Raw genomic sequence first — 22,143 nt, forward strand, 5'->3', positions numbered from 1 at the left:
GTTGCTTTATTGCTTGGACTTGTCTTGAACTCACAGATAACCAGCTGCCTCTGCCTTTTGAATCCTGGAACTAAAGCTGTGTGCATTAAACAAAATTATTTATGGGGCTGGAGAGATGGGTCAGTGATTAAGAACACTGGCTGCTCTTCTAGAGGACCCTGGTTTAATTCCCAGCACCTACATGGCAACTCACAACTATCTGTAACTCCAGTTCCAAGGGATTCAATACCCTCACACAGACTCACATGTAGACAAAACACCAATCAATGAACATAAAAATAAAAAATAATTTAAAAAATTGTGCATTTGTATGCATATGTAAAGGTGGGCACTCAAGTATTATGGTATGCATGTGGAGGGCAGAGAACAACTCTTGGAATTCAGTTCTTTTCTGCCACCTTGGAGCATCTAAGGATTAAAGTCAGTCATCAGGTGTCTGTGCAAGCATTTTTACTTTCTGAACTGTCTTGCCCACCCTTATTTTTGTTGTTGTTGTTGTTTTGTGTGTGTGTGTGTGTGTGTGTGTGTGTGTGTGTGTGTCTTAGAGATTGACACCACTGACTCCTGCATGCCAGGCAGGCATTCTTTCATTGCGCTCTATCCCCAGCTTCTATTTTACTAATATTTGCTAATGATAGGAAATTTGATTTAAAGAAAAAGTAATTTGGGGGTTGTGTGGCAAGATGGCTCAGTGATTAAGAACACTCATTGCTCTTCCGTGGACCTTCCAGAGGACCAAAGTTCAGTTCCCAGCACCCACATCAGGTATCTTCCAACTGCTCATAACTCTAGTTCAAGGGGATCTGATACTCCCTTGTGGCTTCTGCCAGCACCTGCACAAATGTGGCATACAAATGCACAAACACACTTAAATAAGAATAAAAAAATAAAGGAAAAATAATTCTTCCTACTTTGGATGACTGTTGTTAATATCTGGATCATATTTTTAGCCTTTTTGGTATGTGTGTATACTTTTTTTTTTTTAAATCAGTGTCTCGTGTAGCTAAGGCTGCCTTTAAATTCCCAGTCCTCCTGTCTCCATCTCCTGAGTGCTAAGCATAGATTGTGTAGTGGTTTGAATAAGAATAATTCCCATAGCTCATCATATATTTGAGTATTTGGTTCCCTCTTGGTAGAAGTGCTTGGGAAGAATGAGGAGGCCTGGCCTTGTTGGAGGAGTGTGTCACTGGAGGTAGGCTTTGAGGTGTCAAAAGATTTGTGTGATTCCTAGTCTTACTGTCTTTGCTTTGTGGTTGTGGATCAAGATGTGAGCTCGTTGCTGTTTCTTCACTCTGTCATCATGGACTGAAACCCCCTGGAACTGTAAGCCAAATCAAAAGCTTTCTTTTATAAATTGCCTCGGTCATGGTGTTTATCAAGCAGTAGAGAAGTAACAAGGACACTGTGTTTACAGGTGGGCATCACCATTGCCTAGTAAGCCCTTCATGTGGAGGCAGGGACTCAGGATGAAGCCCAGGCTGACCTCACACTCTGTTCTTCCTCGTCGGCCTCCCTAGTGTTCATAGATAGGTGTGTGCTACCATGCCAGCTCTGTTTTTAATTTTTTTTATTTTTAGGTGAGGTCTCATGAAGCTTGGGCTGACTGAACTCAGTATGTAGGTAAAGCTGGGTGTTGAACTCCTGACATTCTGTCTCTACTCCTTGAATGCTGGGATTGTAGGCATATATCGCCATGCCCAGATTTATTTATGTGCTTTAAAAATAAAATTGGAATGAGATAATCTCCACTATTTTGCAACATTTTCTAATTAAAGTGAATATTTTCTTGATATGTTATTGACCAATCTGAAGAATATTTTTCTTTCAACTTAGCAATGTTTCTGTTTGGGGGCTGAATATGTTTTTGTTATGTGGGCTATCCTGTGCAAAGTTGCAGCCTCCCTAGCCTTTACTCAGTATTCCTGTGGTAACTGTAGTTCCTTTTATATATCAATCAAAAAATGTCTGTGGACATGCTCAGTGCCGGTGGGGGTGGGGGTTGGGAGGATAGGGATTGGGAGGTGGATGGGAGATGACTTAGATTTTTAAAAATTTCTGTAAAACAAAATTCTCAAAAACTTTTGGTTTTGAAGACCCCCAAACTCGGAAGACCCTTACTCAAGTCTCGAGAAATCACAGTCACCCAAAAATCGCAAGACACCGTACCTGGATGCAATCAGCAGAGGTTTATTAGGAAGAGTTGGCTGGCCAAGGTCAATTCGGTTCACTCATGCAGGAGTTGAATTGACAAAGCCAGTCAGTCTGAGAAGGGTTTTTAAAGGGGGAAACCACAAACCTGGAGAGTGAGGAGGGGGTGAAAGGTTGCTAAGGAAATATAACAATAAAAATAGCGGAGAATTCCAGAGGAACGCAACCTAAGTGAATTAGGGTCATGTGAAAAGCACTCTGTGTACTCATTCTTCTCAAAAATATGGTCTTGTCATGTCACTTGCTCAACTATTTCTCAGTTGGTTCCCTGTCACTTACCCTGTCATTGTGGTTACTAGCTTCCCAGCCCCACCTAGATGACTTGCATCTTCCCACCTAGATGACTTGCTTTTTTTTTTTTTTTTTTTTTTTTTTTTTTGTGGTCAGGAATGTGTCTTCCTGCTTTGGGCCTTCCCCATCCACAGGTGGGTTCTCTTCCCTGAGGCTTGAGGAATGTTAGTCTAGCAAGTGTCCTCTGACTCAGGGATAATGTACTCTTCCTGGAATGTATCCCGGGGCAGTGAAGGCCTGAAATCTTACATTCAGTTCTGCTTTCTGGAACCTGCAGTCTTTTGCTCAGGTCTAGGGGTAAAGAAAACGCCTGTATATATTTTATAAAATGGTCTTTATAATTTTTCATTCTACAGTTTTAAGACTTTTTTTTTTTTTTACATTGAAACCATTGAAGATCTCAGGAACACTATGATTTTATTGCCCTAAAATTAAAATTAAAAATGAGAAAGTGTAAATACTCATTTAAAACAGATACACACACACACAGAGAGAGAGAGAGAGAGAGAGAGAGAGAGAGAGAGAGAGAGAGAGAGAGATTTAAGTTAGAGAGTGATTCTGTTTGTTTATTTATATTGAAGGTAAGGTCTTGGTGTGTAGCCCAGGCTAGTAAAAAACTTACTTTTTATTCCCAGAAGCTGGCCTTGAACTCAAGGTCCTCCTACCTTTCTCTCTTGGAGTGCTGGGATTATAGGTGTGTGCCTTGCCATTACTCAGTCTTAAAGTTATTTTTTTGAGACAGGGTTTGTGTAGCCATGACTATCCTGGAACTTGCTCTGTAGACCAGGTTGACCTTAAATTCAGAGATACCTGCCTCTGCCTCCGAGTGTTGGGATTAAAGGCATGCGCCACCACTGCCCAGCTAATTTTCTTTTTCTTTCTTTCTTTTCTTTTTGAAATCAAACTCTCCGGCTGGAGAGATGACTCAGTTAAGTGGTTAAGAGCACTGGCTGCTCTTCCAAAGGTCCTGAGTTCAATTCCCAGCAACCACATGTGGCTCACAACCATCTGTAATGGGATCAGATGATCTCTTGTGGTGTGTCTGAAGACAGCTACAGAGTACTCATATAAATAAAATAAATCTTAAAAAAAAAAAAAAAAAGACTCATGTATCCCAAGCTGGCTTAGGATGACCTTAAACTTTTCATCTCTTGCTTCTACCTCCTGAGTATTGGCACTGCAGAGATGTGTCACTATATCACAGTTATACTGGGAGTTCAACCCTGGACTTCATGTATCCTAAGCAAGCATTCAGCCAACCTAGCCACATGGTTAGCCTTTAATTTCTTTCTTTAAATATATGTGTTTATTTATTTATTTGGGTGTGCAGAATGTTAGAGGACAAGTTGAAGGACTTGATTCTCCTCTCCTTCTATCAGGCTTAGCAGCAAGTACATCAATCCGCCGAACCATTTCACTGACTCCTTAAGCCAAAACATTTAAATCACTTTATTAGTATCGCTCCAAATTTTATCAGAAATATCTTCCAAACAATAACAAGTAGTTGAATTCATGCTGGTAAATTCAAGTTTTTGGACTATCTTTTCACTTGAAAAGTTGAATTTATCATTAGTTATGGATAGCTGCTAGTTATTTTCCTCGAGATCACAGGTATCTTGTTCATTTTGAGAAAATATTGCCAAATCCCTATCTTGTTAATTTGAAAAAAAAAAAAAATATTGCCAGGTCCCTGAGTCTTTGACCACAGTTTGTCCATTTCAGTTTAAAAAAAAAAAAAAAGGTAGAAATAAAAGACATCCAATTTAGTATATGATGTGGAACTCACTGTTGTTCTGTGTGCTTGTGTTTTATTAAGAACTTGAGTTTCATCATACAGAGTATTATGGTGTGTCTGTGGTTGAAATTTGATATCATTATTTTATCAAGGACATGTTAAATGAAAATGGTATTTTTTTAATTTTGTTTTGTTTTACTGCAAGTGATTAGGAGTTAGGTTAGAATAAACTAATGGGGGGCTAGAAAGATGACTCTGGCCAAGAGCATTTACTGTCCTTGCAGAGGACCAGGTTTGTTCCCTAGCAGCCACCTGCCAACTCACTACAATCCATGACTCTAGCTCCAAGGGATCTGACATCTTCTAACCTCTGAAGGGCATCAAGCCACACACATGGTGCACTAATATATTTATAGGCAAAAGACTTCATACACATAAGATTAAATAAGTATAAGACATTATAAAGAATACACTGATGACCAGTAAAATTTATACCGTTGCTCTAATCAGCACTAAGGTAGCAGTGGTTCATCCATCATTACTTTTGGACTGTTGATACAATTTAAGATGGCTGGTGAGGTGGCTCAGTGGCTACTAATATCCTTAGTTTGATTCCCGGAATCCACAGTGGTTAGAGAAAACCCAAATCCTAACGGCTGTCCTCTGACCTTGTAGTTTGAATGAGAATGGCTCTCATATATTTGAATGTTTGGTTCCTAGTTGATGCCCTGTTTAGGAAGGAGTAGGAGGTGTAGCTGTGTTGGAAGAGATGTATCAAATGGAGGGGGTGGTCTTTGAGGTTTCAAAAGCTGATACCTGCTCTCAGCTGTTGCTCTAGCACCACACACCTGCCTGCCTCCATGCTCTAGAGCAATAGAACAGTAACTAAGACAGAGTTGGTACTAGGGAGTGGTACCTGTTACTATGACAGGCCTGACTGTACTGCTTGTTGGTGGAATGTAGACTTTGTCTTAGGAAAGTGCTTGAGTGCAGTAAGCATATGGAAGACAGTAGTTTTGAGAGCAATGTGCAGTATGAAGCCCAACTCACAATTTTATAGTGGGATAATATTAGAAGCTGGGTGAGAGAGCATTTTTGTGATGATTTGACAAAGAATATGGCTGTGTTTGGCCATTGTCCTGCCAGATGTTAAATTGAAAAGTTTTGAACTAACATCATTGGCAGAGGAGATTTCAAGACAGCCTAGTATGAACTGTGTCATGTGGTTATTAATAATCACTCTTATGTAGATCTGTAATGAAAAAGAGTAAGCCAGGCCAAAAGAATTCTAAATATATAGTTTAGGAGGAAAAGAGCACCAGGAAATGTAATGGCAGAGCCAAGTCCTGAGCTCAAGGAGGTGAGAAGTTTAAAGAATGGCTTATTGACTAAATGGGATAAAGGGAGTGGTACCCAAGACCCCACCCAGCTAAGCTTCCAAGGTGTTAAATGCCTAAAGAATCTTCTAAAGGAAAGAAAAGTTATTTCACAAGGGAAAGCATCAACAAGTCAAATCTATGCAAATTAATTCCTCAAATGGGCCAGATTCTATTCCAAGCCAACTTGGCAGCTTTGACCAAAGTGCTTCTGGCTTTAAACCCAAGGATACAAGAATAAAGGAGTTGTGGAATTCCCTCCACAGTTCAGGAAAGCTACTGAGGCCAGGTGTGTGACAGAGGTGTCCCTGTATAGAGTGCCCAGAGAGGCCCCTGAGTAAAGCTGTGAGGGGGAAGCCAGGGTGTCACTGGAGACCCCAAGATGTTGGAGATGCCAGAGCCATGGGATAGTTGCGGAGGAGAGCTACAGAGAGAGTGTGGAGCCAGCTTGAGAGAGAAAACTATGTTCAGTTAAGAAAGCCGAAAGGAGTGGGGGATTCGAAGAACCATATAATAAGCCCTTTGACTCAGGAATGGAGTTTCAGGATTTGGAGTTTGACCTGATGGGTTTCAGTCTTGCTTTGGTCCAGTTTTTCCTACTTATGCCCCTTTGCTTCTTTTTGGCATGTGTAATGTATAGTCTGTGCCACTGTATGTTGTAAATATGTCATTTGTTTTTTGATCCCCCCCCCCAGGGGTTGCAGTTAAGAGTTTGTGTTGATGCACTGGGGAGGCAGAGGCAGGCAGATCTCTTTAAGTTTGAGGCCAGTTTGGTCTACAGAGATTGTTCCAGGACAGCCAGGTCTACACAGAGAAACCCTGTCAAAAAAACAAAACAAAACAAAACAAACAAACAAACAAAAAACACCACCACAACAAAATCAACAAAAAAAGAAATTGCCTTGCATCTCAGAAGAGACTTAGGACTTTTAAACAGTCTTGAGACTGTGAAAGACTTAACAGAATTTTGGAGTTAGACTGAATGTGTTTTATATTATGGTATGGCTGTAGGCCTACGGTGTCCAGGGAATGGGCCTCATAGGCTCATATATTTGTATGTTTGGTTTCTAGTTGGTGTACTATTTAGGAAGTGAGGCCTTGTTGGAGGAGGTGTCTTTGGAAAGTGGGCTTTGGATTTCCAAAAGCCAGGCCCAGTCTCGCTGTCTCCCTGTCTCAGGCTTGAGATTCAGATGCCAACTTTCAGCTTCTGCTCCAGAGCCATGCCTGCCTGCTTGTACCCACCTTCCCCACCATTGATGGTCAAGGATTTACCCCCTGAAACCGTAATCATGTCCCCAGTTAAATACTTTTCTTTTATAAGATGCCTTGGTCATGGTGTCTCTTGTCAGTAATAGAATAGTAACTAAGACAGCCCTCTACACTCTCTCTTGAATGCCTACTCACGATTTTTAAAAAAGCAAATATAAATTTGTCAGGCTCATTGAAACATATTTATAGTCCCAGCTATTTGATAGGGCAAGGCTGGAAGATTTCTAAGGCCAGTCATCTTGGTGGGACCCTGTTAAGTATAAGGGGGCTAGTGCTTTAGCTTAGTGGGAGTGAGTGTCTAATGTCTTCAGTCCCTGGATTCAACCCTTAGTATAAGCAAAGGGCAAAAGAAACATTGTTCTGGCTTTGCAGACTTTCTGAAGAACACATCAACAATCTTTGAGACCAGATGTCTTAAAGCCCATTATGACAACATTATATGATGTTAAACATCTATACTAAAATGTAACCAATTTTTGTTATACTTAATTCTTGCTTTTTTCATACTCCTTGTAGCTAGATCATCTTGGAAATTAATTTTTCCTTTAGAACAAATCTTTAAAAATGTAATTTTGAACTGATGAGTATGAATAATTTTTCTATTTTAAAAATACGTTTTGTAGGTTGGTTAAGGTGGTAAGGGACTTAGGAGTTCAAGACTAGCTTCACCTAGCTACATACTGAGTTTAAGGCTTTTAACTGTTTGGGCTTTTCTATGTCCACCCCAGTTCCTGAATAATGACATGGAGGTGTATTTATGAATTAGTGCTTATGCCTTAAGCTAGACTTGTTCCTAACTATCTTGTAACTCAGTTGTCCTGTTTATATTAATCTAAGGTCTGCCACATGGCTGGTTACTTCTTCTCGGTTTCATAGTTTAACTTCCTCCATCTCATGGTGAAGTTTTCCTCACTGGACTCTTTCCTAGAGTCCCTCTCTTTGTCTGGAAGTTCTACCTTACTATTCTGCCTTATGCTATAGACCATAACCAATCAGAAGACACCTTAGGCAGGCAAGGAAGGACAGAGACACATCTTCACACAGCGTACAAAAAAAAATCACTCTAACAGAGGCTAGTCTGGGATACATGAGATTCTGTCTCTTAAGAACCAGAAGAATACATTACCAAGTAGTCCTTAAAGATGCTTGAGCTTAATGCTTAACTCATGTCCAGTTTGTTCTGAGATTCTAACTTATGTCCTTTGCTGGGAATTATTTTATATTCACCTATTCAACTAATGTGTGGAAAATGGTATTATTTAATAAGTGCATTGTTGCTTAAATTATTTTAAAGCTGCCTTTAGTTACTAGTGAGATGGAACACTCTTATCTTAAGCTTTGGCTGTTGTATAGCCTTCCTTTGGTTTGATGACAGTGAAACTGATTATTTTGTAACCTTTTGACTTTGTTAAAATAAGGTTTTCTGTACTTTGTGAGATTATTCCACACTTACAGTGTTCACATTTGGGGATATCTCTGCCTCAGAGTAGAGGCTGTCTCTTGGAGGTAGTGAAGATAATTTGTTTTCTAAATTTCAGAAGTTTGAACTGCACTTTTTAAATTTTTCATTATATTTAAAGGATGTCATTTGTGCTGTTATTTAGCTTTCTTTTTCTTCAAAATTTACTTTATTTATCCTATTTGTGTGCACGTGTGTGTGCTCATGTGCACTTGCATATAGAGTTGCAGTTGTATGAGTGCCTGTAGAAGTAACGTGGTTCTTCCTCCCAGCCCCAGGCTCCCAGAAATAAGATTCAGGCTCAGAGCATATTTACAAATACCTTGGCCATATAGCTGGGCCCTTCTCTGTCTAGATTATTACTTAAAATAACCCATTTATTCTAATCTACATTCTGCCACGTGGCCGCTTACCTGTGCTCAGGTACCATGAGTCTGCCTCTTCACATCTTCCCTGGTGAACCTTCCGCCTGACACTATCCCAGAATCCTTTCTGCCTCCCTAATGTTCTACCTCCTAATTCCTTCCTAAGCTATAAGCCATCAGATTTATTATTGACAAGTGCCACATCCATATAGTCACAGGTTATTCTCTCTATGTGTGCCTGTGGCTACCAGAAGTCCATGTTGGGTGTATTCCTTAATCACTCTCCACCTTAATGTTTGAGAGAATCTCCTACTAAACTTAACCGCACCAATTAGACTATGCTTGGCTAGCCAGCAAACTCCAGGACCCTCCTATCTCCACCTGCTAGGTACTGGGATTACAAATATATGCCACTGTACCTGCTCTTGACCCCAATCCTCACAAGAAGCTGTAACTTTATTGGTGATATAAATAGTGCAAATTTAGAACCAAGCTGTTCTAAAAAAATTCCACTTTTTTTTTTTTCTTGACAGGGTCTTATTGTTTAGTTCTGGTTGGCCTGGAACACAGGGTTGTAGACCAGGCTAGCCTTGAATTCTGAGATCCATCTGTCTCTACCTTCCGAGTGCTGGGATCAGAGGTGTACACCACACTCCTGGCTTGTAGTTTCCCTTTTGAAATGTGGAACAGAAGTCCTTGTTTTTAAATAGTCACATTGTCATGATATTTACAGGCTACTACTGTTGGTCTTAAGGGCTCCCACAGCCTTTGTGTTCAACACATTTACTTGTGACTTGACCAAGTCTATGTTTTTAGCTTCCGTACCTGTTGCAGCAGCCCCCTTCTCGTGCAGTTGGAGTCTATTTTCCTGAATGTCTGAAGTACTTTCACCTTGTTTTTCAGCAGTTGCCATCTATGTGTGCTGAGATAAGTCTTCAGTATTGGCTTCCCACAAAGCTATGCAGGCGTCTTAGGCTGGGCTCCTGTACACATGAGGTTTTGTGGTGTGCAGAGGGTGTTCTTAGATTCCCGAGTAGTGCCTCCAGCACTTCTGGATCTATCGACTCCTTTGGGATGTCACCTTCCTTCCCTTCTGTTGCTCACTGGTTCCTCACTGATGTCAGCTGCCGCCGCCTGCTTGTGTGTGTGGTATGTGTTAATCTCAGTAGCTCTGCTGTTCATCGCTGTGGGATTCAGCCCAAACCCTGTCACAACCTGAGGCTGTGGCAACTGTAGCAGAGGTGGTTTCTGTGGCTTTGCTAGGCTTTCTATGTGGAGAACATGGGTCCAAGATGGAGGCAGGAAGGGAAGAATCTCTTGACTGGTGCTTTTTTAAATTTAAAAAATTTTAATTTTATTTATTAATTTGATTTTTCAAGACAGGGTTTAGCTGTGTAGCCCTGGATGCCTTGGAACTCACTCTGTAGACCAGGCTGGCCTTGAACTCATAAATCTTCCAGTCTCTGCCTCCCAAGTGCTGGGGTCAAAGGTGTGTGCCACTAGAGCCACTCAGCAATTGTCTATTTTTATTATTTTAATATAAGTGCTTGGGACTGAGCTCAGGTCCTGTTGACAAGCACTCTCCTGACAGAGCCATCTCTCTAGCCTCTCTAAATTTATTCTCTTAAGAACAATATTTGAAAGGAAATTTTGTATTACTATAATGTTTATGAAGCTGTGGGCTTTATTTGCTGTTTGGGTTTTTTTTTTTTTTTTAAATATACCTTAAACTACAAAAACCATTTCTCCAGTGTCTAGACTCATCCAGTGGTGTTTAGGAAGAACAAGGACATGTTGGGCTTTAATCCCCCTGTTCCTCTAATTGATGGTAGCACCTTAGGACTAGTGAGCTTAGCCTCTTTTATACCTATTTCCTCATGGGCAAAATGAGCCCCCAGGGATCCTTCTAATCCTATTCTGAAACTGCTGTGAGGAGAAAGGACACTTGAGCCCAGTAGATTTCATCTGTTTCTGCCTAGGAATTAAAGAAACCGTCTAGGACTGATTGGATCATGTTCGGATTTTAAAGCTATAACTTTATTATATTCCAACATACTAGTTACCTGATTCTAGAGAAACCACTTTATTTCACAGGGCTCTAGGAATTCAGTTAAAGTGGTGCTTTGATACCCACTACCTATTTAATGCAGAGTGCTCCAAGGTAGGAACCAAGGTAAGTCAGGCCTCATTTTCTTTTCCCTTTTAACTGATCAGGATCTCATTCTATAGCCCAGGCTGGCTTCAGATTTACCTTAGTTCTTCTGCTTCCCAAATACTGGGATTACAGGTGTAGACCCACTGTGCCTGGCCCTTACTTTTGACCCCTTTAAAATAGGAATAACTTTGCTCTCTTACCTGGTTGGAGGTATGAAATGAAATTAGATAAACAGATTTTTCTGTCAGAAGAAAAGTACTCAAAGCCAACCTGGCCTACAGGAGACCACTGGGGCAGGGGGTGGGGATGGGGGTGGGAGAAACAATGATCTGGCTCCAGAGACTGCTCCTTCGTCTACTCCAATCCATTCTATTGTCAATGAAGAGCTACTGAAACCAGCCAGATTAAACGACCAGGTTGAAAACTTTTTTTTTAAAAAGACAGTCATTCATTCATTCATTCATACATACATACATACATACATACATACATACATACATACATATATATAATTCAGTGTAGCTAAAATGTAGGTAAAAATAGGGTGCTAGCAGATACCTGTAGATGTTATTCCACCTCTAGCTTAGTCTGTAGCCTAGGAATGCTTTGAATTTTTTATCTTCCTGTCTCAGCCTCAGAGTAGTTTTAATTACAGAACTGTGCAACAAGGCTTGGCTCTGCCTCTGGCAACTTCTTCAATGAGGGACAAAGTCTGAATGAAACTCTTATCAGACTTGCCTTTGCTGCCATTTGATTCCCTTACCCATACTCCTGACTTACTTAGTGTCATTGAAAGTCAGCCTAGTGCCTCAGCAGATCACCCAACCTAGTTTACCTGTGGACAGAACGCAGCCATCATTCGATGTACAGAAACTTGGGCAGGTGGTGTAGCTCAACTGTAGAGAGTTTGCTTAATATTTAGGACTGCCTGGGACCTAGCTCCACACAAAACCTGGTGTCTTATTGGTTGTCTGTAATAGAGGCAAGAGGATCAAGGGATCAGGGTCATTTTAGCTACACTGAAGTTTTGGGATCAAGCTGAACTTGATATATATATAAGACTGTCTTTTAAAAAAGTTTTCAACCTGGCCATTTAATCTGGTTTCAGTAGCTCTTCATTGACAATAGACTGGATTAGAGTAGACTAAGGAGCAGTCTCTGGAGCCAGATCACCCATTCAGATCACTGTTTCTCCCACCCCCACCCCAGTGGTCTCTTGTAGGCCAGGTTGGCTTTGAATTCCTGATCCTCCTGCCTCTACTTGCCAAGTGCTAGGATGGGTTTCATGTGATTCAGTCTTATATTACCTAAAAGAATTTGAAAGACAAGGATAAATTCATTGATGATGCTTTGTAGAAATTAGGGTGTTTTGAGGTGTGTACACTTTACATCATCATCATCATCATCATCATCATCATCATCATCATCATCATCATCATCTTTCTACATTGCTCTGGTTGTCCAAGAACTCACTATGTAGACCAGGTTGTCCTCGAAGTCACAGTTTTGCCTCCTGAGTACTAGGATTAAAGGTGTCTGCTACTACGCCTGGCTCAGCTTAAATTTATATGTGTTTTTGAGTGTGTATGCTCATGCATGTGTTTAAGTGTACCTGCTGCAGTACTCACAGAGACCAGAAGAGAGCATCAGATCCCCTAGAATTACATGAGGTTGTAAACCACCTGAAATGGTCGAGGGAAACCAAACCTAGGTTCTCTGGAAGAGAAGCAATTGCTTTTCATTGCTGAGCTATCTCTCTAGCCTCTATTTTGGCTTTTTGAAACAGGGTCTCACTCTGTACCCCAGGTTGGCCTAGAACTCAGTATTCATATCCCAGCCTAGTCTCAAACTCATGGTCATTCTCCTTCCTCAGTCTCCTGAATGTAGGGAGTACTTCACTACCCCTGGTCTTAAACAATAATTTTAACCAGACTTCAGTTGCTAGGCATTTAGATGGTTTTCTATTGCCTAGAGTCTCAGGGTCCTCCCTCAGTCTTGGCCTGTGCTTGCCTAGCTTTTTGAGGAAACTCAAAGCAAATTGTTTCCTTCTGTGCTGAGCTTTCTGGACTATAAAGAGTGTCAGATGAATGCTTTAGTAATGGTCTAGGGTTTTGCATAGTCTGCTTAGTGCTCAGGACCTCTGGGAACGGGTACTCTTCTGTGACTTCAAAGCTACTATAGTATTATTGTTGTTGTTGCTAATTAGTGATTTAGTTCAAAGTGAAATGAATTCCTAGAATCCAGACTCAGTAGCTGTACTTTCTTCTGGTTTTCAGAGAAGCTGAGGCTGGGTAGTGTCTGAGGAAACTGTTCCTGGAAGCCTGGCCTTTGCTGTGGCTTTTGCTCAGTGGTGGAACACATTCGTAGCATGTGGAGGCCATGATTTGGATCCTTAGTGCCGTCCAGAACGAACAAGCAACAAATGAACATATGCCCAAGTTTGTTTGTCCTTTGTGTGGCACTAAAGCCTTTGTGAGGTTCCTCTGTGCTTTCTCAGGCACTGAGGAGAGATGGGGCCTTTGTGACCCTGAGTGGCTGGGGACTTGATCCTGATTGGATGATGTGGAAATGAAGAAAGGGAAAACACACACACAGGACAATTGGGACCCAGTGGGCTGTGCTCACCCCTCAGAGCAGCACCAAAGTGCAACATTCCAGAGCTTCCATGTATTTATGTACAGCACAGCACAGCACGAGCAGTCAGCTACTGTGGGGAGGACTTTGTGGGGAGCAGTCTCAGGTTACAGGCATCCAGGAGGAAGCTACAGCTAAGAGTTTTGCTTGATTGTCCATCCGTCCGTCCGTCCGTCTGTCTGTCTGTCTGTCTGTCTATCTATCTATCTACCTACCTACCTACCTACCTACCTACCTATCTATTAGTGTTTATCTGCATATATGTTTTATACCATGTGCATCCCCGATGCCCACTCAGAGGCCAGAAGAGGGCTCCAGATACCTTGAAACTGGAGTTACAGACAGTTGCGAGCTGCCATGTGGGTGTTGAGATTTGAACTAGAGGCCTCTGGCAGGGCAGCCAGTGCTTTTAAGGGTTGTCATCTCCAGCCCCCAGTTGCTAGTTTTTGCATACACTGGCCAGCCATTCTTAAGCACTTGTACATGCTGTCAATATTACCAGAAGGAAGGCTTTGCCATCCTCTGAGCCTCCCAGGAGAAAAGCTTTGCCACTCCCATGGATTGAGACATTGGGATCTTGACATGGCAGTGCCTATGTCTAAAATACACATTCAATAAGGACTCCATCTGTTCTGTACACAGTCCCTCTTGCTTTCCTTGGCTCTTCATACTTGGTCAGGACCCTTTACTGAGGCCGAACCTATAAACAGCCCCATGTCAGGCTCATGAGCTACCTTAAGAGATCATATTTTTCACTTGAACTGTTTGTAGGTCAGATATTCTTTTTGTGTAGGACTGTACAATAAATTTCTACCTTTTAAAATTGACTAGTTGAGGGGACTAGAGACATGGCTCAGTGGGTCCTTTGTAAGCATAAGGACCAGAGTTCAGATCCCCAATATCCACCAAAAGCTAGTCCTAGCAACATTTATGTAACCACAGTGCTGTAGTTTATAGCCAGCCTGGTCTACAAAGTGAATTCTAGGACATCCAGAGCTACACAGAGAAACCCTGTCTCACAAAACAAAGCATGCAGGTATATGCTTTGTTATCTATCTTAGTATGTATATATTTCTTACTGATTAGGACTTTTTGAAAAATATATCTATAGCATCATTATTTTCTATAAGACGTAATACTTTCTTATTTAAATGTAAGGGAATCAGATTTGACAAAATGTTGATAACTTGTTAAATGTACTTTTAATCATGTGTGTTTGTTTTTTGTTTTCCTTTTGTTGAAAATGGATTCTTTTCTCATAAATATCCTGATTATAGTTTCCCCTGTCTTTATTTCTCCCCGTTCATGATCTCTCCCTCCCTTCTGTCTCTCATTAGAAAATAATTGGCTTTTAAAAGACAACAACCAAGCATGGTACAATAAAATACAATAAGATGAAGCAAAAACTATCGTGGAAGTTGGACACATCAACCTAATAGGAGGAAAAGAGTCCCAGGAACGAGCACAAGCGTCAGAGACCCACTCATTCTTACAGGCAGAAGCCCCATAAAAATACTAATATACAAAACTATAATATATTTAGAGAGGGCCTAGCGCAGCCCCGTGTAGGTCCTGTGCTTGCTGCTCCAGTGTCTGTGAGCGCATATGCACCCTGCTTAGTTAGTTCAGAGGGTCTTGTTCTCCTGGTGACCTCCATCCCCTTTGGTTCTCAACAGTCTCTGAGGGATTCCCTGAGCTCTGAGGGGAGGATTTGATGGAGACCTGCCATTTAGACTGTATCTCCACATGTCTGGCTGTGGGTCTCTGTATGTGTTCCCATCTGTTGCCAGAAGAAGCCTCTTTGATGCCTGGATAAGGCACTATGAGTAGAGCATTCTGCAGGCTACTACATAGCTGTCATTAGGAGTCATTTTATACTTTTTTTGACCAGTAGTGTTTGGGTTTACCCTGGGTCTCTGGGCCTAGTCTCTGGTTCTTGGTTACTGAAGCAATACTGGGTCTGGGTCCCTTCTCATGGCGAGGGTCTGAGATCAAATCAGACTTGGTTGGCTGCTCCCATAGGTTCTATGCTGCACTGCCCTACCATATTTTCTAGGTGGAACGAATGGTAGGTCAAATGTTTTGTGGCTGAGTTAGTGTCCATCTTTGTCTTGTGGTAGCCTGCAGAGTTCCTTACTACACCAAAATCACGAGGGTGAAGGCTCCTTGTAGGCACCAGCCCACCTTCTGCATTTTCAGTGAGTTGTATGGGTTTCACCCTCGGCAGTGGGGCCTGATATCAGTTTGCAGAGAGCAACCCTTCGTGTTAGCATTGAACTCTCTCTGTTCCCCTGTAAGAGCAGTACCTGCTCTTCACCGCTGGGGCATCTCTCCAACCCCAGTGCTTACTTTTTGGTTCATTCATTTAGATCCCAGCATTTCAACGAAACTGCCAAAAATTCCTGCTGTCATGTAGCTTAAAAATATTTTACATAAATGGATGTTGGAGCCCATACCCTTTTCCACCCAATTCTTCCCCCAGCAAACACCTCTGGGTACTTCTGCATCAGCTCTTATAAACCACTGACTTAGTGCTCCGTGGCATGAGCTTGTTTGTATAGGTGTGCTATAAGTGCTGTTAAGTGCACTGTTGATCTGGGGCAGCATAGCATCACCACTAGCTTGGCCATTCCATTCCTTGTATTTTTAACCTTGGGTAGGTGAAGAGCCTCAGAGCTACTGTTAAGTGCTGTTCATATAGCTCTTTTTTTTTTTTTTTTTGGAAAAGAGTATGATATTGGCTTACTATAAAACAGGAGACATGGGATAAATAGCATAGCAGTCAAGAGCATTGTCTGTTCTTCAAGAGGACCCGAGAACAGTTCAAAGCACCTATGTCAGGCAGCTCACAACTCTGTAACTCCAGCTCCAGGGGATCCACCATCTCGGCTATTGCAGGAAGCTGTACTCATGTGCATATAACCATATGCAGATATATACAGACACCTACACCTGTATATATATTTTTAAAAGTCAAATAGGAATGGGTATAATAAATAATTCAGTGGTAAACACTTGAACCTTGATAGCATGTGTGCATACGTGTAGTGTGTGTGCATGTGGATATGTGCGCATGCAAAGTGAAATGCAGTCTCATCCCGACTTCTCTTCGCTAGCAGTTTGTTCTTCCCTCCAGACACTTTTTAACACATTGGTAAATATGTAGAACACATGTATTCTCATTCTCTAGGGGCTAGCCACTGAAAATTACACAGAGGTAAGAGTGGGCTCCCATTAGAACTGCATTTTAACAACCCTAATAGGAGTATTAGGGTCAAGCAGGCCCTTAGTTGTTATCTATATTCTGTCCCATGCTCAAAGATTGCTTTGCAAATTGTTTTGCTAGAAATAGTACTTAAGAGTTCTTTGGTTGCAAGTGGTAGAAACTAGTTCAGGTTCTATTGGCTACTTCCTCCTCCCCCTCCCAAAAAAACTTTACTAGAAAGAGTCCAAATAATAAGCAAATAAATATTTAAATACTAAGTCTCAAGGAAGACAGGTGGAACAAGTGGTACTGGTGAGGAGTGTCTCAATGTCAGGGCTTATCCATTTTAATTTCTGTATTAGCTGTTTGAGAGTCAGAACTTGAAAAGGGTTGGGACTTAGCCCAGTGGTAGATAGAGCACTTGCCTAGTATGCTCAAGGCCCTGGGTTCCATCTCTGTTGCCACTAACATAAAACAGTCAACCACACAAGTCCTGGGAAAATGTGGGTGCTTTAGAGTTCATGTGGCTGCCTCATGGGGAAAAATAATACTAGATTTGTGTGCCCTCTCAGGGTCTTCTGTACTGGGGAGGTGTCGATTCAGAAAGGATGGTAGTTGAGGTGGCAAAAGCAGATGTTAGCCTTGCAATATCAATTGTTTTAACCCTAGATTCTTGCTCCCTGCTAAAGGAGGAGACGACCGCAGAGTTCTGCTATGGCACATGGAACAAGCTATCCATTCCAGGGTCAAGCCCATACAGCTGAAGGGGGAACACCATTCCAACATTTTCTGCCTGGCTTTCAACAGTGGAAACACCAAAGTATTCTCTGGAGGTAAGAAGACAGATTCTTCATTGGGAAATTAGTGAAAAGAGTGATAAGAACATATTTTCCTTCCCATATCTTACTGAGCTGTGAAATTACTGGCTTCATATAATTTTTTTCTTCTGCGCATTGCCACAGTTTAGATATGTGTATTAGGGATCCATTATTCTTTCTCCATGCCCCCATCCCTTCCTACCTCCCTGTCTTGGCCGAAAGGGTGCTAATTTGTTGTGTTCACACAGGAAGCAATAATCTTACCACATATGGTGCACGCTTCCTATTCTGTTCTATGTCTTCTGAGATCTCATTTTTGTTCTATTGAATTTATTTTTAGCTATTATTATTGTGTGTCATATGTGCCCTTTTTCCATCTTTACATAGCTTCTAGGAGTCAAAGTTGAGTCGTTAGGTTTATGCAACAAGTTTCTTTGCTTCTCCTGACCTATCTTTCCAGCTTTAAATTTTCATCTAGAAAGGTTTGACCATACTGAGACAAGGTTGCACATAGCAGAGGCCAAGGATGACCTTGTGCTCTGACCTCCTGTGTCTGCCTCCCAAGTGCTGGGATGATAGGCACTTCCTGCCTTTCCTGCTTTCTATCTGGGCTGCTGCTTCTGCTGTTTGGTAGGTTGATGGCAGAGGGTCTCATAGCCCAGGTTGGCCTTAAACTCCTACTTCAGGCACTGGGATTATAGGCCCATTGTGAACATTAGGCTCGATGTAAACAACAACAATAACACCTTTTTAAAAAAAATTGCATTTACTTAATTATTCAGGGAGTACATGCCATGGCGAACGCGTCGAGGTCAGAGGACACTTTGCTAACATTGGTTCTCTGCTTCCACCTTAAGGGTTCTGGGAATCAAACACTGGCCTGTCAGGCTTGAGATATATATGCTTTTTTTTAAAAAAAATAAATATGTGTATGTGTCTCTGTGTGTGTGTGTGTGTGTGTGTGTGTGTGTGTGTGTGTGTGTAGAGGCCAAAAGGGACTATTGGGTCCTTCAGAGCTGAAGCTGTGAATGAAGGATGCCTAGCATGTTGTGCTGATGAAGGTATTTAAATTTCAGTTCTCATGATCACATAGCAAATATTTTTAGCCACTGAACCATCATTTTAGCCCTGTCCCTCTACTTCCTTTTTAAAGATACTGGTTGTGACTCAACTTGATGTTCTGACCTATTCATGACTCTGGTTTGAAAAGCAAGCAGTGTATTAGGGTACAGTTGGAATGGCTGATACAGAATCTTTAGCCCTGGCCTTTGTTAACTGCAGATTTTCCCCTTGGTTATCTCCAGTGGTTCCGAATCATTTTAATGCACCTGGCTGGGTTGAGGATATATTTCGGTGGTAGCACACTTGCCTAGGATACACGAGGCCCTGAGTCACCCTTAACAATACCAGAATGGGGCAGGGAGGACAGAGACTTTAAAAAGGAAAGTAAAAGACACTGCTGAACATATATATTTTTCACTTGTCAAAAATGTCATTTTTATAAGGTGGTTCCTCCTCCTCCTTCTCCTCTTCCTCCCATCCTCCTCATCTCCTTTTCCTCCTTCTTTCTCCTCCTTTTGTTTTGCAATAAGGTCTCCTTATATAGCTTTTACCTCCTAGTTACATGGTTCATCTTACTAGTCCCTTGAATTCACCATATAGACAAAGTTGACCTTGAACTCATACCCCATCTTCTGAATCCCTGCTTATGGATGTGAGCTGCCATGCTTAATGCATCTCTCTAATGATCATGAGGTCATCCTCCGACCCGATCACTCACTTTTCTTCAAGTCGTTGCTTACACAAATTTTTATTCATTTATGTATTTTAGAATGACTTCTTAAACATTGTTGAAGCTTCTTAAATCTTTAATTTATTGTATGTGCATAATAACGTGTGGGCACATTGTGTATACAGAGGTAAAAGGACAACTTTGTGGAGTTGTTTTTATCCTTCTACCTTATGTGAGTTCAGGGATCAACACAGGTCACCAGGATTGTGTGGCAGATCTGTGGCCTCTGAGCCATCTCTCTCTCTGGCCATAAATTATCATTTTTTAAAAATTGACCATATTTTTGTAGAGGAATTTTAATCCAGCAACATGGCTGCTCTGGCAAGGGATCACATCCAAAGACCTACTAGGTCTGTATGCTGGTTAGAATGCAGATCTTTAATCCCTCTGGTTGAAATATAGACACACCCTTAGGTGCTATGAAGGATGAGGCAGAAACAGCAGATGTTACTAGGGCCTCTCAAGTGCTCAGCCCTATTCTGAATGCTTTTACAGGCCCAAGTCCTTGTAAAGTAGGCAGTTGTTATCCCTATGTTCATGTGAACAGCCGAAGCCTGGAAATATTAAGAGATTTTATTCCAGGTCTTGAAATTACTGGTTGCTTTGCTGGATGTGGGGTGGGTTAGTCTGGCTGAATGAACTGTTTGGCCATTCACTTTTCCTGAATGACAGCAGTTTATTTTGGTCTGACCCATGAATAATGCATTCTAAGAACTGTTGCCAGGTTATACTTACTGCTTTTAAAAAACAAAACAAAACTTTATAAAGACAGCTCTGTTAAATATTTTTTTAAAGAGAGACTATGTGGCTTTTTGAGACAGGTTCTCATGTATCCTAGGCTGGCCCTAAGCCTCCTGATCCTTCTGCCTCTACCTCCCCTAAGGGTAGAGATTACATACTAGCAGGTACCACTATACCTGACTTCTTAGATTGTCTTCATAGTTTTACCTAACTTAACACTCCTAGTTTGTATTATGTTGTATTTTGAGTGTGTTAACACTTAGAGTGTGTGTGTGTGTGTGTGTGTATGTGCGCGTGCGCGCGTGTGTGCGTGCGCACGTGCATACGTACATGTATAGGAAAAAACTTTCAGTAATTATAGTTTTCTCCTTCTACCATGGGTTCTGGGAATCAAGCTCAGAAAATCAGGCTTTCAAGACTTCCACTTCCATTGAACTAACTTGCCAGTTTATAATTTTTTTCCCCTTGGAAACTTTAAAATCCCATATTGTCGGATGGAAGGGGCCACTTGCAGGAATTATAAAATGTCTGTTTTTTTCCTTTGTAGGAAATGATGAGCAAGTTATCCTCCATGATGTTGAAAGGTAAATAGATGACTGGTGCATGAAGATGACTGCCCATTTTTTAGATGAATACTGCAAATATCTTTTTATACATAGATTTTAGGTCCTCAGGGAACCAATGTTAGTTTTCTGAAAAAAAAAAAAAAAAAAAAAAAAAAACCAAAAAACCAAACAAATTCCTAAAACAGTTTCATTTTTATTTGAAGAAAGAAAAAGATTGTCAAAGTTGGCATACAATTAGGAATAATAGAGAAGAGTTTTTCCTCTTTATTATTTATACATGATAAAATTAATAGTTAATAATAAGTAATATTTATTGAGTCTTTACTGTCATATGCCAGACATTGTTCTAAGGGATTTTTATGTCCCCATTTAACCGTCATGTTCACTTACTGAGGGATACTGTTGATATCCATGACAAGAGGCTCAGAGCTGTTAGGTAACCTAAGGTCAGGTGATGCCAGGACTCTGCACCGGGTTCTGTTAGCTCAGAGCTGTGCTATTCATTGACATGCTAGTCTCCTGGGAGGTCCTCCACCTCTGCTGTTACAAGTCTGGCTGCCTTAAAACCTCCCCTTTGTTTTTGAAAATCTAGAACCACCCTCAAATCTCCATACAAGTGATAAAACACAAAACTCAGCTACTGGGTTACTTCTAAATATGTTTAGTGTGAAAATTATGAAATACAAGTAATATCTTTACATATACACACATGTATTTTTTATTCACACATACTACTTTTTTTTTTTTACTTGAACATTGCCCATTACCTTAATTTAGCATTTTGTTGGTTTACCTGAGTTAAATTTCTTCTGGGAATGAAAGAAACTGAACCCTAGTTAAGTACAATAAGGCTGGGCCTTTGTACAATGTTTGTGAGTATATATGTGCTTGTATGATTTTCTCTTGCTCTCTGTTTCTCAGCAGTGAGACCCTGGATGTGTTTGCTCATGAAGATGCAGTATATGGCTTGTCAGTGAGCCCAGTGAATGATAACATTTTTGCCAGCTCTTCAGATGATGGCCGGGTTCTCATTTGGGATATCCGGGAGTCTCCCCATGGAGGTAGGTCACCATGGACAAAGTTGTTGGATTGTGCTGAACAGTCTGATCACATTCAGTGTGTGAGTAACATCCAGAGAAAAGAAATGTAGGCCTCTCACATGCAGCACAGAAGTGACACTGGAGGTCCATCCTGTCCTGAGTGGTCACAAGGGGCTTATGTTTACCAATCATTCTACAGCTACCTGTCACTGAACTGTACACACCCTGCCCTTGGCACTCAGCAGTCCTAGGAGCAGGAGATGTGTTGCGTCACTCTGCAGGGTGGGCACCAAAGGCTCCTCGTGTATGGTGCTGATCCACACACTCTGGGTTGTTTATGGAGAAGAGAGGTACTGTGTAATTCTGGCTGAAACAATTTTAGGCTTGTTCTTTTGTTTAAAACCACAGACCCTCGCCGTACCTGAGTGTGGGACTGTAAAGTGTAGCGAGTGTACTCTGTCCCTGGGAATAGTCAGGGAGCACCTCCTG

The 22,143-nt window shown here is 41.3% G+C and overlaps 1 protein-coding gene across 2 annotated transcripts in view; it reads left to right on the forward strand.

The window, feature by feature from the left end:
- The window catches only part of Dcaf5 (DDB1 and CUL4 associated factor 5), a 94,073-nt gene that overhangs the window by 8,900 nt on the left and 63,030 nt on the right, over positions 1-22,143 (forward strand). For both annotated transcript variants that reach the window (XM_076921845.1, XM_076921846.1), the window contains exons 2-4: positions 17,387-17,530; positions 20,596-20,632; positions 21,536-21,675. In XM_076921845.1, the coding sequence (XP_076777960.1) occupies positions 17,387-17,530; positions 20,596-20,632; positions 21,536-21,675 (321 nt within the window). The remainder of the gene's footprint in view (positions 1-17,386; positions 17,531-20,595; positions 20,633-21,535; positions 21,676-22,143) is intronic.

The sequence above is a fragment of the Arvicanthis niloticus genome, chromosome 23, assembly GCF_011762505.2.
Source record: "Arvicanthis niloticus isolate mArvNil1 chromosome 23, mArvNil1.pat.X, whole genome shotgun sequence".
NCBI lineage: Eukaryota > Metazoa > Chordata > Mammalia > Rodentia > Muridae > Arvicanthis > Arvicanthis niloticus.